Consider the following 14,791-nt stretch of genomic DNA (forward strand, 5'->3'; position numbering starts at 1 on the left):
GCTTCCTCCAGTTGGCGCTGTTCCAGCTCTTCGCGCTCCAGGTTGACCCGCTCGATGTACTCCTTGCGGTCTTCGATCTTCTTCTGGCGCTGCAGAATGCGCTGGTGGTCCTTGACCATGTTCTCCTCGTAGTTCTTGACCATCTGGTTGCGCAGACGTTCGCGGTCGGCCTTCTTGCGGTTCGGGTTGATCGTGGCGATGGCGCGGTGCAGCACAACCGACATGTTGACCAGCTGCGAACGGACCTGCTCCGAGGGCATCGACTGCAGCGTCGGCCCGTCCGGTGATCCTCGCGCTGACTCGCTCAGGTCGGTGCCAAAGTGGACCGAGTGGTTGCGATGATCGATCGTAATTTGCATGTCGTTGTGGCGGACACAGTCGACGAGGATGCGCTCCAGGTAGAAGCTGTTGGCGAACTTGGCCAGCGACAGGAAGCGCGAGAACTCGATCGATTGGTAGACCTGGGACACTTGGCGAACGAGGCGCACCAACGTGACGTCCTGCAGGGCCTGCGTGTACTGAGTATACGGACTGTTCTCATCGGCGGTGATCTCCTCGATGACGCCCTGGACGCGAGAGCACAGGTTTAACGGGTCGAACTCAACCTCGAGCCATTTGTACAGGTTCTGGAACTGAGGAGCGGCCAGCTGCAGCACGTTCAGACGGAGGACCTCCTTCAGCAGGGACACACGAGACGGCGGCTGCTGCAGACCGAGCAGGACGGCCAACTTTTGGGCCTTCTCCAGCGGACTCTTGTCCGTCTCGATGAACCGATCAAACTCCGGATGGGCCGACGGAAGCGGAATCGCCAGAGTGGCAATCAACACGTGCGACGTCATGCGTTGGATTTCCTCCTGGGTGACGTTCTTCTTCATGTCACGGGACAGCTGGAACAGCTTGAGCAGAGCCGCGGCGTGGAACAGCTGATTGCCGGCCTTCCAGAAGACCATAGCCAACTTCTGGTAATACAACGCCATCGTCTTGGGCATCGGCGTCTTCTTCGACAGCGTCATCAACCCATGAATATCCTCGATGGCCTTGTAAGCCTCCAGCCACAGCTCCATCTGGATGGCGCAATCCAGCTGGTTTAGACGCGTGTCCAAGTTCAGCTGCTGCGTCTCCGGCTTCGAGATGCTCACGTTGGCCGTCTGCGAGCTCACCTTGCTGATGTCGTCCAAGTGCTTGCGCAGCTTCTCGCACAACTTGCGGAACTCCATCTTACGGTTGTACTTCAGACAGAACGCAAATGCCATCTTGGCAATGTCGTGGTACAAATTCTCGCAGTGCGAGTTGACCTTCAACAGCTCCAAACACTGCCCATAACTCTCCCACAAAAACTTGACCCACGGCAGCAAAATCGTCCGATCCGAACGATCCTGCGCGTCCTCACCGCACACGGCACTCATCAGAATCGACTCCGGCGTGGCCAAATTGTCCAAATCGTCAATGTCCAGAATCGCTTGCGAAGACTGCTGCTGGGCGGCCTCCGTCCGCTCCTCCGCCATCTTCAGATACCCGCGGATCACATTCTCCAGCGAGCCCACGTTCAACATCTGGAACATGTTCCGGTACTGGAACAGGCCCTCCTTCGCGATGTGCGACTTTTTCAGCTCCACGCACAGATCCAGATACTTGAACATGATTGGCTCGATCACGGCCTCCGACCAGGTGTACGTCCATTTCTTGATGCGAAACACCTCCTGGAGCGTGTCCAGGGCTCGGGCTGGCTTGCCAACCTCGATGAACTCTGGAAGAAAAAAATGTCGGTGATTAATATGAGAAAAGCCTTCCAACTCTGCTGGGTGAATTAGTAAACAAACTTTGAGGTTAGGTTCGCCCTTTTCACCAAATTTCACAACTCATTTCGAAAGTCGCTTTCTCCAACGAAATTTCACTCTGGACAATCAAAAAATACTGAAATCTTCCCCCAAATTAACAAATCGCTCAAAATATCCTCAAAAATTGCGACGTGGAAGCCGCTTACGAAAGCGACCATGTTGGAAAAAATCGCCCCTTCACCGAAAAAGGAACCCCACAACAAATCCATTCCCACTCAAGCACTCACCGTTGGCCCTTTTGAGGGCATTTTCCGGCCGCTGCATATACCGGGACATGGTGCCGTCCGCTGGTCACTGGTTGCGAGTAGTTCCGGACGCTTGTACGGGGCTTTTGGACCGCTTTTTGGTACGGGAACACGGATCGTTCACCACGCAGTCGGTCGCGGTTTGACGTGAAAGAAATTTGGCATTAAATTTTGACGTTTCGTTGAAAATGGCGTCCGAGGAACGATAAATAATAGTGAGGGTGATTTGGCGAGAAAACGATAAGCTGATAGGGTACGTTCTAAAGGCACTATCTAGAGTTTTATTTTGAAAAGGTCCAATAAACCAAATTTCCAGTTTTTGCTTTTGGGTGTTTTTAATATCCCTGACTCAAGGCGGTTTCAAACACACCCAAAAGCAAAAACTGGAAATTTGGTTTATTAGAAAAAAAAAAAAAACTCCAGCTATGTAAATTTTGCCATATATTGCTAACAGATGAGCTCTACAGTTTTTTTATTTTTCTAATAGATCTGATAGGGCACACATAAACACAATAGCTCATAAATACCTTTTAAAAAACAAACTCTACAGATGAATTATTGAAAAACAATAAATCTCGGGTTATTTTTCAATAGGTCCCAACCGCCATTACATTTTGTAGGGTTTTCAATCTATTTACGTTCAATTTTCGAACCATTATATCAATTGGGTCCTAAAATGAAGCTTAGATTGCTGATATTATTGTTTACAGCGATAAAGCTTGTTTTTCTGAGTACAATGACCCTTTGTACGGCCACAAAGAGTTTAAAATGGATTTTTAAATCAATTTTGAAAAATTAACCTCGCGGTCCTTCTTGACAGAAAAGCTCCTACTTGACAGCTCGTTCCAAGGGGACCATAGTTGATCCATCGAAAAAATGTTGTCCTGTCAAAAATTTGTTAGAAAAAAGTGATCAGAAATGGTTTTTAATCGTGTTTTTATCGTTGTACATAAAAATTGACATAGGGCTTTAGTACCCAATTCCCGTACCTGGAGAATTCTGCAACTCATTCTGCAATTCTGCACAAAATCGGCAGCAAAGGGAGAAGCGAAAGTTGCAGCAAATACGTTTGACCGGGGCCAACATTTACTGCATCGTCCGACGGAAGGCGTGATCAGGCAAACCTCGTCTCGAAAAATGCCACCGCGGAATCGAACCCAAGCCGACTGGGTGAGAGGAACCACGCTTAAGGGGCCCCCACCACGGTAAAAATATCTAGAAATGGTCATTGTATGGTATACTTACAAAAAAATTATTTTCATTATCGAATTTTAGAATTTAAGAATTAAAGAATATAAAAATTCTTTAATTTTAGAATTTTAGAATTTCCGATTCTTTTGTATTTTAGAATTTTAAAATTTTAGAATTTTAGAATTTTAGAATTTTAGAATTTTAGAATTTTAGAATTTTAGAATTTTAGAATTTTAGAATTTTAGAATTGCAGAATTTTAGAATTTTAGAATTTTAGAATTTTAGAATTTTAGAATTTTAGAATTTTAGAATTTTAGAATTTTAGAATTTTAGAATTTAGAATTTTAGAATTTTAGAATTTTAGAATTTTAGAATTTTAGAATTTTAGAATTTTAGAATTTTAGAATTTTAGAATTTTAGAATTTTAGAATTTTAGAATTTTAGAATTTTGAATTTTAGAATTTTAGAATTTTAGAATTTTAGATTTTAGAATTTTAGAATTTTAGAATTTTAGAATTTTAGAATTTTAGAATTTTAAATTTTAGAATTTTAGAATTTTAGAATTTTAGAATTTTAGAATTTTAGAATTTTAGAATTTTAGAATTTTAGAATTTTAGAATTTTAGAATTTTAGAATTTTAGAATTTTAGAATTTTAGAATTCGATGCCAACATTTCAAAAAGCATCATGTACAAACCATGCGTTTTGAGAAAAACGCATTTGAGTGTTGAGCATCCATTTTCAATTACCATTTTTATATAAAAGCAAAATAAGATGTTCTAATGATAACAAGCGATGAAAAACTTTGCTTTTGTTGATACTTGATCATCCATATTCAATAAAACATTATTTCCGTAATTTTATTTGAGAAAAACAAACATAACTTCTTTTGAAATCACCAACGTCGATATCACCCTGCTGTCACTGAGGGGGGCGCTTTGTTATGATTCGTTTTTCTTCGCCGAATGTACATAGCGCTTTTTTCATGTTGCTTTTTTTTCGTCACGAGGTTTATGTAGCCTTTTGTTTGACAGGTTGACAGGACTATATAAACAGGGACTGCTGATGGCAGAGATTATGTTTATGTTACTTTATTTAAAATCATGATTAAACAGACTTTACTGAAGTAACTTTTGCTCATTTTCGGTGGAGAGGTAGCTTATTAGGAGTACTTTCAGAATATGCAATAACCCAGAAAGTGTCAAAATGTACATGATGCTTTTTGAAATGTTACCGTCGAATTTTAGAATTTTAGAATTTTAGAATTTTAGAATTTTAGAATTTTAGAATTTTAGAATTTTAGAATTTTAGAATTTTAGAATTTTAGAATTTTAGAATTTTAGAATTTTAGAATTTAACATTTAAGATTTTAGCAGCTTAGTACAAACTTCGATTGTGTGTATGTAAGAAAACAATAATTTTATTTTTTTTTTGTCAAGAAATTAATGTTTTAAATGAATAAAATCTCCTAAATATCTCTGGCAGCCCTGACCAGGGTTACCAGGTCTGAACAGAAAAAATCTGGCAAAAATCTGAAAAAATCTGGCAAGCCACTTTTCTCAAAGTAATAAGCAATTTTGTGTTCAAAAATAGTGTATTTTCACTTTTATACATTATAGATTCACAAAATAAACAAAATGCATCAATAGATGAATCCAGTTTGAAATGGCCGATAGGTGGCCAATGGTGTTAGAAATGACAGCTTCCATGTATTTGAATATGGGAGCTCAGGAAAACTCAATTTAAACAATAAAATGATTATTTATGATAAAAGTATTGATTGATTAGGTGCACAAAATGTGTCTAGAATATTATTAAAATGAAAACTGCTCAAAAAATTTGCAATCGAGATAAGTACACCATTCGATTAAGCAGGAATTTTGGGCACCAAAAATATATAGTTTTCATGTGTTAAGTATTTTATTTTAAAAGATAATTAACAAAAAGTATGAAAATCGAGACATTTAGTATGGGAGCTGTCAAATCTTTCACCATCAAAAGCAGCGTTGAGCTTTCGCTGGATTTGTCTATAAAACAATTTGAGGAAGAAATAGAAAATTATTTTTTCAAATCGGAACTCCAAAATCTGACAACCTGGCACCCCTGGCCCTGACCAAAAACGATAAAATGTAGTCCTGTCATTTCGGCACCGCTGTAAACAAACTACACAATAAAATGTCATAACTCGTAAACGTCTTTCATCAGCTCATCAGAAACAAACTTGTTTAGTCATTTTTCCCTCTAAACTCCACGAATCAAGAAGTTTCCAGGACAATTTAGAAGTTTTGCCAACATTCCGCGCGTTAAATAGTGCCCCGCTGACGAAATAGTTGCCATTTGTACCACGAAAGCTGCTGCTGCTGGAGGACGAAGAAACCGCGTACGAACCAGGAAGTGTAAATTGAATTAAATTACGCGCAGATAATCGAAAACAAGGCTTTGAAAAATGGAGTTCCCTCATTTGGGCAAACACTGCTCGGAAAGTACTGCCACAAGCTCGGTAAGTGGCGTGGGAAAATGGTCTGCCGTTTGCCGTTATCAAACTCTAATTTGAGCAATTTTTGTGATGGTCTTCTCTTTTCTTGTTTAGATTTCCTGCCGATGAAGTGCGATGCTTGTGGAGAAATTTTCTGGTAAGTCCAAGGTTGCTTTGCTGGAAATGAATGGGGGGAAGAGGTCACAGACAAGTAGATTTGTAGAATTTGATCAGATTTCTAGAGTACTTTTTCAAAAGGTCCTATGTGCAAAAACCTCAATCTGAGAAATTTGATGGTAAAGTTCTGGAGAACATTTTTAAATCCTATTTAAACACGGTTGGGTATTTTTCGATTCTGAAAACGCCCAAATGGGACTAGAGTGATGCTGTTCAAGTGTACCTCTCGGGATTATATGAAAGTCAACGTAACGCATAATTCTGAACTAATTTGTTTCATACAACCTGTGAGTGCACATAGGACATGTTTACAGAACAAATTTTGCACATTGGACTGAGCCCTTTGGACTAAATTTATGTGGCATAGTACATAGAACTTTATGAAAAATAATTAAATCCCGATTAAAAACACTACATTTTTGCGACGATAAGGTATGTCCTACTCTCACGCAACGTGTAGATCAGCTGACGAAGAGCATGAAATATTTCATTCGTACCAGCGCGTGAGAGGAGAGAGAAACCGTTATCAACCAATCAGCCTTCTGACAGATGGGTGGCGGGTATTATTTACCATGTCAAATTAACCAATGCGCCAACGTAAACATATTATTGTTTACATTGGCGCATACGTTAATTTGACATGGTAAATAATCCTATCTGCCTATCGAGAAATTAAAAGTGAGAGTGTGTGCAACATGGAGTTAAACATTCTGTGCAGTTACTGTGAAGGTTTCCATGGCACTTCGAAAAGTTTAACTCCATGTTGCACGCACACACTCTCACTTTTAATTTCTCGATATTGCTATTTTTTAAGTCTTTCGTTTCTTAAACCTTTTTGCGCAAGTAGTGTGAACATGTTAGTGTTCCGATAGAGTTCAGTTAAGATGCTACCAGCACACGGATGGACGCAACCAAACAGCACAGCAAAGGCAACATCGACAAGAACAACATGCGCGAGCTGGACTGCACCCGTGACGCGATCCGGTTGGTGAACGAATACGTTGGTGAATCTGTGGTGTGGTGTGAATTTGGATCTGCTGAGTCCTTGGCTGAGTCTCTTCAGCAGATTAAAACAGAGTCTGCTCAGTTTCGCGAATATAAAATACAGTTGCAGAGGAGTAGGGAGTGGAACAACATGCGGATGTTACAGTTTTTGCGGAGGGTGGTGAGGAGAATTAAGGTACAGCGGTAGCACGTGCGGGTGTCGGCGTTTGTCTTGGGTATTGCGCAGGAATTCTGGCGGATTTCTCCCAGCTTTATCCTAGGTTTCTGACCATAGTTGAGTTTGGCTATACGGTTACACTGATGGATTCTGTTAAATTTTAGCTAGTTATTGCGGTCGACTTGCGCCAGATTTTGAACGTGTTAGAGTTTTAAGATCTTGGCAAGGTTCCGGCGTATTTCGGCGACACGTTTTCATATAATTTTTTTTTTTTTTTTTTTTAGAAAACAAGCATGAAGCTTAATTACATGATCTTTTAGAATTACATCAAACCGAATTGGGACTTATTGCGATTACTGGGGTTTCCTGCGTGATGGTGCGACTGCGGTGAAAATGTTCCACCAACGTACGCTGGTCAGTTGCAGAAGGTTCCAAAACAGTTTGAAGGGTCCGGGACTTGTTGATTCCCATTTCGTTGCGACATACGGACCGAATAATCCAAACCAGCCGGCTTCTTGATGGCTTCTTTGTTCTTTGTTCGACGCGACTTGCACCTGAGGGGAATTTCACGCGGCTGATTGTATCAGAGCTTGGGCAATGCCTACGTAGTTCCGGCTTTGCCGCGTCAGGCTTATCCAGATCAGTTTCAGGTTGTACACGAGCCGGTAAAACCCTCGGAATGGTGGTGCCGCAGCAGGGTCGCCGCCCGGGGAAGGGGAACGCAAGGCCGCTGCAGATGCTTCTATGAAAGAGATTTTATGAAAGAACCATAACCAATCAACGAACAACCTGTTCACTCATTGATTCTCACATTCCACGCAATGTTAGTTCGTCTATCACCGTCGTTCGTCGTCCGTCAATGTTTGTCCTGCACTTCGACGGTCTTGAACTGCGTCTTGGGCCGTGACTTGCCGCCTTCTTAGCGTCTTCGACTGGCTAAGATATTCCGGCCAGTTCTTACTCGTGTTTCCCTCCTTGTGTATGAGCTGGTACGGTGGCCACTTTGCTGCCAGGCTTCAGCTTCTAGCTGAGTTCTTCGAAGTCATTTACACTCTTGTGTGTCTTCAGATGATCATAGACGCTTGCCGTACTTGATCCCGGTCCCATCCGTCGATCTTCCGGTTGGCCACATCGATCTAGAGAACCTGGAGTTCTCTAATTAGCTTCAGGTTCTCTACGTCGTTCGGCTGCACCTCGTAACTTCTCGCGATGGCCACTCCTTCGTTCTGCGCTTCGTCCAGCTTCGTTGGATCGATGCAGAGGTCGTCCGGCTCATAAGAGATGCTCCGTTCGCTGTCGTTCCACTTGTACTTGAGCGGTTCCATTTCAGGGTTGATCATGGTTCGTTGAAGGGTGGTGGACGCATTTGTGGCATCTTAGCTTCGTTGTAGATGGCCAGCACTTTGCCCGTCACGTCTTGACCCTTGATGGCGCAGAGGGCGGTGAAGCTTGCGGAACCGCCGCCAGTTCGCGGGTCGTGAACCACGTTGAGAGGGGTATTGGGACGAGTCAGAGTGGTATAACCCTTTATGATTTCCGGGGCGGCCTGCTGCATTATGGCCTTATGGGGTTTCCGTCGGAAGGGCCATCCTCCCGCTGTTAACACCATGACCCGGATAGTTTTAGTGTTGTTCTTTTGACGGAGAAGGTAACGCCGGACGTGCCGGAGACTTATTGTTCAAGTCAAGTTCCTGAAAGAGAAGTTGTTGTTAAGAGCATCTAACTTTTAAATAAAGGAAAAACTTCGGATACCTTCGCTAAAATTGAACAGTTTCACACTTGGGACTGGGAACCAGGAGAGGCTGTTATGCGGCTTCTCTTCCCGCAAAAGTGGACACCACTGTACTGTGTATCCTCTCCGATCAGTGGTTGCCCAATCCGACGTCCCCCAGTCGTCGTCGCCACTTATTCCAAGCTACAGTGGACTGTAGCAACCACCACCTGTCTCATTTTGTCGTGCCCACACATTTCTCTGCGATCGACGACGGAACATACGAACATACAACCGCCTGAATTAAAAACAATAACAAAAAATATCGTTTAGAAGCACCTATCAACCAAAACAAAAAACATATTTTATGCTGTTTCATAAGTTGTTTTGGTATGTGATGCTTCGAGTCGTATCCGCCCGGTTACGGGAGAGAGAGCTGATTGGTTAAATTTCGCTCCTCTCTTTTGCTGTGTCAGGCATTGAAACATTTCATACTCTCTTACAGCTGACGCCTACACGTTTAACGATAGTTGAACAAACATAATTATTGAAAAGCTATATGGATATAAAAAGACTATCATAATTTTCTAATTATTCAATAAAGTGCTGACATACGTCGTTATTGTATAAGCGTATTTGCATAATGATTGAAATATAATCAAAACTGTACATAGGTCGATTTGTGACTGTGCTATGCGCCACATTTGACTGGAATGCACATAAGACACTGAGAGGTAAAACGACGTATAATTATTTTGTTTGAAAACTCTAGAGAATGCTCATAGGTCATTTTGCACATCGCTCATTATTTTAAAAATTAAAGACTTAGAAGAAATCGGGTTTGAGTATATTATAGTTTCAGATACGCAGAACGCTATGCATTGAATAACTCAGTTTGTTTACTTTTGGCGCATAGGACCTTTTGAAAAAGTACTCTAGATTTCAACATCGTCGTAGTTTGACAAACTTTCAATTTTCACTTTTTATTCCAGCTCGGAGCACTTCAGCTATCAAACGCATTCCTGCCTGTCGGCCAGCCGCAAGGACGTCCAGGTGCCGGTCTGTCCGCTGTGTAGCGAACCGGTTCCCACGCCGCGGGACGTTTCACCGGACGTAACCGTGGGCGCACACATCGATCAGTTTTGCCGCTCGGAGAAGAAGAAAATTTACACCAACCGGTGCACGTTCCGGAATTGCAAGAAAAAGGAGCTGATTCCGGTGTCCTGCACGGTTTGCCGGGCAAACTTTTGTCTCAAACATCGCCACACGAGCGATCACGACTGCCCCGGAACAGCCGCAAACAGCAGTCGAACCCCGGCCATCGCACCCATCTTCAGCCAAACCGCCCAAGCCGCCCTGCAGCGACAGCAGCGTCAAGCATCCGTTCCGGTGCGTTCCGTCGCTGGTACCACCGTTGCGGCCATCCAGGGAACCATGTCGGAGGATGAGGCGCTGGCGAGGGCACTGGCGCTTTCAATGCAGGAAGAGGAAGAGGCCAGCGCGAGGGCGTCCCGGGGCAACGGAAATGCGTCCCGCAGCAGCATTCCAGTCGGAGGGAGCGGCGCAAGTTCGAACGCGGCCGGCGCCAAGGACAAGTGCAATCTGTCGTGATTGCCGCGTGAGTGCCAACTTGAATTGACAATCGGTGGAAGGAGGCTGGTTTTTTTCAAATGCCGGAATTAAGACGCTGGGCAGTCCAAAGTGGATCAGAATGGTTTTTAAGAAAACTCGTTATTATCTACGTCGTACAGTATATTTGTAAGCTCGCTTAAAACCAATGTAATCGCCCGAGATTTATCAGCTATTTAATAGATGTGTAGAAAAATACAGGTGTTTAACCTATTTTTAATCTTCGAAATTTCTAAGGAAAACTATCCTCAACAGGATATGGGCCATAATGACCCAAAATCAAAATTCCCATAATTAACTAAAACAAATATTTTTAGGAAATTCAGGGTTAGTTGTAAATGGGAAGAATAACGAACGTATACAAATTTGCAATCAACAAATTTTGTCAAGGTTTTGACCAGAATTCAATTAAAATCGCAATATTATTCATACCTAGAGTTTTTTTTAAAAGGTCCTAGAAGCTATTGTTTTTCATATGTTTATACGACCTATTCAAAAAATAAATAAAAAATAACAATTATTATAGATACGCTCTTTTCTAAAAACAGTTCAAAAGAAATATTTGTTTACAGCAGCACAAATTGATTGCACCGATATACTGTACAGGCAGTGTTGGATTTTATGATTGTTTCGAGCTTGTTATATTTACAGATTTGTGGAACAATGCACAGATTTGTACAGAGTTCGAAGCAAATGTTTCTGCATTTTATGTTTTGTTTTTTAATCATTTGAATTTTTGCATTTCATTAGTATTTTCGTTTTTGAGCCAAACATTTAAATATTTAATATATAAAACTTAAAAATTTTAAAGTTATAAAATCCAAGATTTTTTTCATTTAAAAAGATTTAAATATTTTCTAACATTAAAAAAATAATATTCGTAAACTTTGAAATTTCTTATTTCGCCATTTTAGTTTACAGAGAATGAGACAATTTTAGAGTAATTTTGCCTTCCTCAACTTAATGAGGAAAGGCTATAAAATCACTCAAAAATGAACATCAAAATACGAGCTCCTAGACCCACCTTCACGTATAAATACTTATTGACTCAGAATCAAAAACTGAACAAATGTCTGTGTGTGTGTTTGGATGTGGATTAGGATGTAACAAAACGGGTCAATTTTGCGGGCATTTCAGAGCAAGATCCTCTAGGTGTACTGAGCCCGAATTGCAAATATGAGCTTGATTGGTTGTGACGGGACCTGGCGCTTTGACTTTGTATTTTAAAAGGATTTAACCAGTTTTGAGCCCCTTAACGATTTTTGAATTTTTCAAAAACAACTTTGCCGAAGAGTTGGAAAGATTCGTCCACTATTTAAAATCTGGAGTTTTTTTTTAAAAGGTCCAATAAACCAAATTTTTGGTTTTTGCTTTTTGGGTGTTTTTTAACACCCCTGACTCAAGGCGGTTTCAAATACAGATTGTCAAGGCAAACAGATTGGCCAATGTTTCTGGAAACCAAACGTGCTGGACACCAACCGCCCTTTACGCCCAGCAAAACTGGCAGTGTTGCAAGCGCAAAACATACGTTGCCAGTGCCGATTTATTTTGCATCGGCCAATCTGTCTCCTTCGACAATCTGTAGTTTCAAAAACACCCAAAAAGCAAAAACTAAAAACTCTAGAAATGTTACAGAATTCATAACACCGCCACTGAAAACGTCAACTTTTTCTTCAGGCTCTTCTAAAACTATGAAGTTTAGTAAAGTACTTCTAGTACTAGTACCATTTTGAGGAAAGCCCGGAAGATCGTAAAAGGGTGGTTTTTGTAAGAAAGCCCGTCATGTTATACATTTTAGAAAGGTATTTTAAAGACCTTTCCTACGAGAAGAACTGATAACCCTATCAAAAGTTATTAGCACTTAGTGTTATTTATACCATTTTGGAGGCCGGATCACAGACATTTTGATGAAAATGGTGTAGATAATTAAGAGACCTTTCAAATGAGCTTAAAACATCGAAGATCTGATAACCCTATCAAAAGTTATGAGCACTTAAGTGATATTTCCACACTTTCTGGAGATCGGATCACAGATATTTCAAATAAATTCTGTGGATATTTCGATCAATGCATTATTATTTTACCAAAAACAAAAAAAAATCAAAAAATCAAATTATTCGCTCTACAGCATTGTCTTGGCGTTCTCGATTGCGAGATTCCTACTCGAAACTAGGTGTCCGAATACTTGATTGTTGAGGCAATTGCAAACCTCTTTTTGCACCCAAGCTTCCATCCACCCCTGACGACCTTTGGATTGGTAGTCCAACTGCCTATACCAAAAACAAAGCTATGTTATTGTGATGAAGGCATTAATCACCCTACGGTGATAAATTACAAAAATAGAAAAAATATGATAAAATTAGAATTTTTAAAGCTTTAGATTTTTTTATTTTAAAATTTTTTAATGCCTCATTTTCTAATTCGAAATGTTTAAATTTCGTTATTTTTGTATTTTGCATTTTTTTTTAATTTTGAATTATTTAGAGATTTATGTTTTTAAAATTTCAAAACAAAATGTAAAAATACAAAATTTTCGGAGTTTCAGTTTTATTTTCAATTAATTTTTTTTATGAATTCGGATACATTGAAATTTTGTAATTATTAAATTTTGCTATTTTTTATATTTAAATTTTCGTGTTTTTTTATTTTTAGGTGTATAAATTTAGAATTTTTAATAATTTACATTATGGATTTGATTTGATTTTGATTTGTTGATTTGATGTGATAACCAACAGGGCCACAAGGATGACCTATGTAGCGGTTGCCTAGAATTACAGTGACTCAGACCTAAAGGGAGCATCTTCAAATTACTGCCGTATGAAGGGCCAAAAGGGGATGGTTGGACGCGAACAAGCAACATCACTCACGGTGTCCTCAGGGAAGAGAATCTCCTTCCGACAGTAACCTCCAATAACTCCGAAAAAGTCTGACAAAGCTGAAAAACAGGGCTCGCACCCTGTTGGGGGCCTGAAAGGGCGCGGCAGAGAGCTGGAGACTGACAGAGGTCAATAGATCTAGTAACTAGACAATCCTTTAGAATTGTATGATTAATAAACTATTTCCCCCTTGTGACGTAGTTCTGGTCTTCCACTATCCACATCCAGTCTCCGCCATTACAGCATACCGTCCACTGCCCTGATGCTCCCTCCCCGATCCCCGGCATTGATTCTAACTACTGATGAAAAGGAAAATCATAGATGAGAAAAGGTCAATGCGGATGGAGAGCAAATCGAGCTCAGTATCCCCTCACAAAGACTGGTAGTAAGTGTGAAAAAAATGATGAAAATGAAAAGATAGTATGTCAATGCGGATGGATCGATGATCCCCTCACAAGGACATAAAAGAAACAGATGGTAGGAAGAGCAATAGAACAGAAAATCATGAATAAGAACGTATGAAGAGCAACATGGCCTCCCCCATCACAAAGACTTCATCTAAGATATATATAAAATGGAATGATCTCACCAAATTCCTCGATGATGGCTTGCATTTCTTGTAGAACCAGTCCCAACTCCTCATGCCCCGAAATCATTTTGATCTGTGTGTGTGCTTCCTCAGCTAAATTCTTCGATTCATTCACGATTCAGCGAAAATTCCGTTAACCTTCCTAGCGCGCTCTTGCAAACTTGTAAACAGGATCCATTTCCTTGAGATAAATGTCCATCTGGAATGCTGGTCGATCCATTGGGTTTCGTCACTCGTAACTTCAGTGTTCCAATGGTACTCCAAAATTGACTCCAAATTTCTCTATCAACAAAACCGATCCAACGCGATTTCAAATTCAATGTCCAGATTCTTTTAGATACAGGTCCATTTCAGGGTCATCACCAAACATTTTAATAAAAAAATTTTAAATAACGAAAATCGAACAAAATATGACGGAGCAAATTTTTTTCGCGACCGCACGCACCGATTACTACGATCCTTCCTCCTTAATAATTTACATTATGGATATGCATTTATTTATTTTTAAGTTTTTATTCTGCCAGAAAGTAAAATGAATATTGCTTTTAATTTCCCTGTGATTGACTTTCAACAGAATGAAAAAACAAGTTTATCTCAGATGTATGTTTTTGCACATGGGACAATAATGCGCAGAACGGCAGTTCAGTGCTCATTACTTGCGTTAGGGTTGGATTTTTTTTAATATCCTGTCCTCTTTAAAAAAAAAATCAATATGATCAGATTTCATGCAAATACCATTCTATTATGAAATTTCTGGCATTCACTCAAAATCACTTCGAATTCTTCACCAGACTTTATGATATTTAACAGGTGGCTGACTGGTTACGGTGTTCGCTCCCAACGAGAAAGTTTAGAACACAGAAATTTTAAATGATGCATATGAACGAAAAATCAAAGT

The 14,791-nt window shown here is 40.6% G+C and overlaps 2 protein-coding genes across 2 annotated transcripts in view; one reads left to right on the forward strand and one right to left on the reverse strand.

Moving 5' to 3' along the window:
* The window catches only part of LOC119765448 (eukaryotic translation initiation factor 3 subunit A-like), a 2,366-nt gene extending 116 nt beyond the window's left edge, over positions 1-2,250 (reverse strand). The window contains exons 1-2 of the mRNA XM_038249305.1: positions 2,066-2,250; positions 3-1,747 (exon numbers count right to left, since the gene is read on the reverse strand). Coding sequence (XP_038105233.1) covers positions 3-1,747; positions 2,066-2,114 — 1,794 coding nt within the window. The 5' untranslated portion in view covers positions 2,115-2,250. The remainder of the gene's footprint in view (positions 1-2; positions 1,748-2,065) is intronic.
* Positions 2,251-5,442: 3,192 nt separating this feature from the next.
* On the forward strand, positions 5,443-10,626 carry LOC119765340 (AN1-type zinc finger protein 2A-like). The gene is given in 4 exon segments (XM_038249037.1): positions 5,443-5,753; positions 5,756-5,773; positions 5,864-5,906; positions 9,792-10,626. Coding segments are annotated over 4 exon segments (714 nt in total). The 5' UTR covers positions 5,443-5,719; the 3' UTR covers positions 10,411-10,626.
* The last annotated feature ends 4,165 nt before the right edge of the window (positions 10,627-14,791 follow it).

The sequence above is a fragment of the Culex quinquefasciatus genome, chromosome 1, assembly GCF_015732765.1.
Source record: "Culex quinquefasciatus strain JHB chromosome 1, VPISU_Cqui_1.0_pri_paternal, whole genome shotgun sequence".
In the NCBI taxonomy this organism is placed as follows: domain Eukaryota; kingdom Metazoa; phylum Arthropoda; class Insecta; order Diptera; family Culicidae; genus Culex; species Culex quinquefasciatus.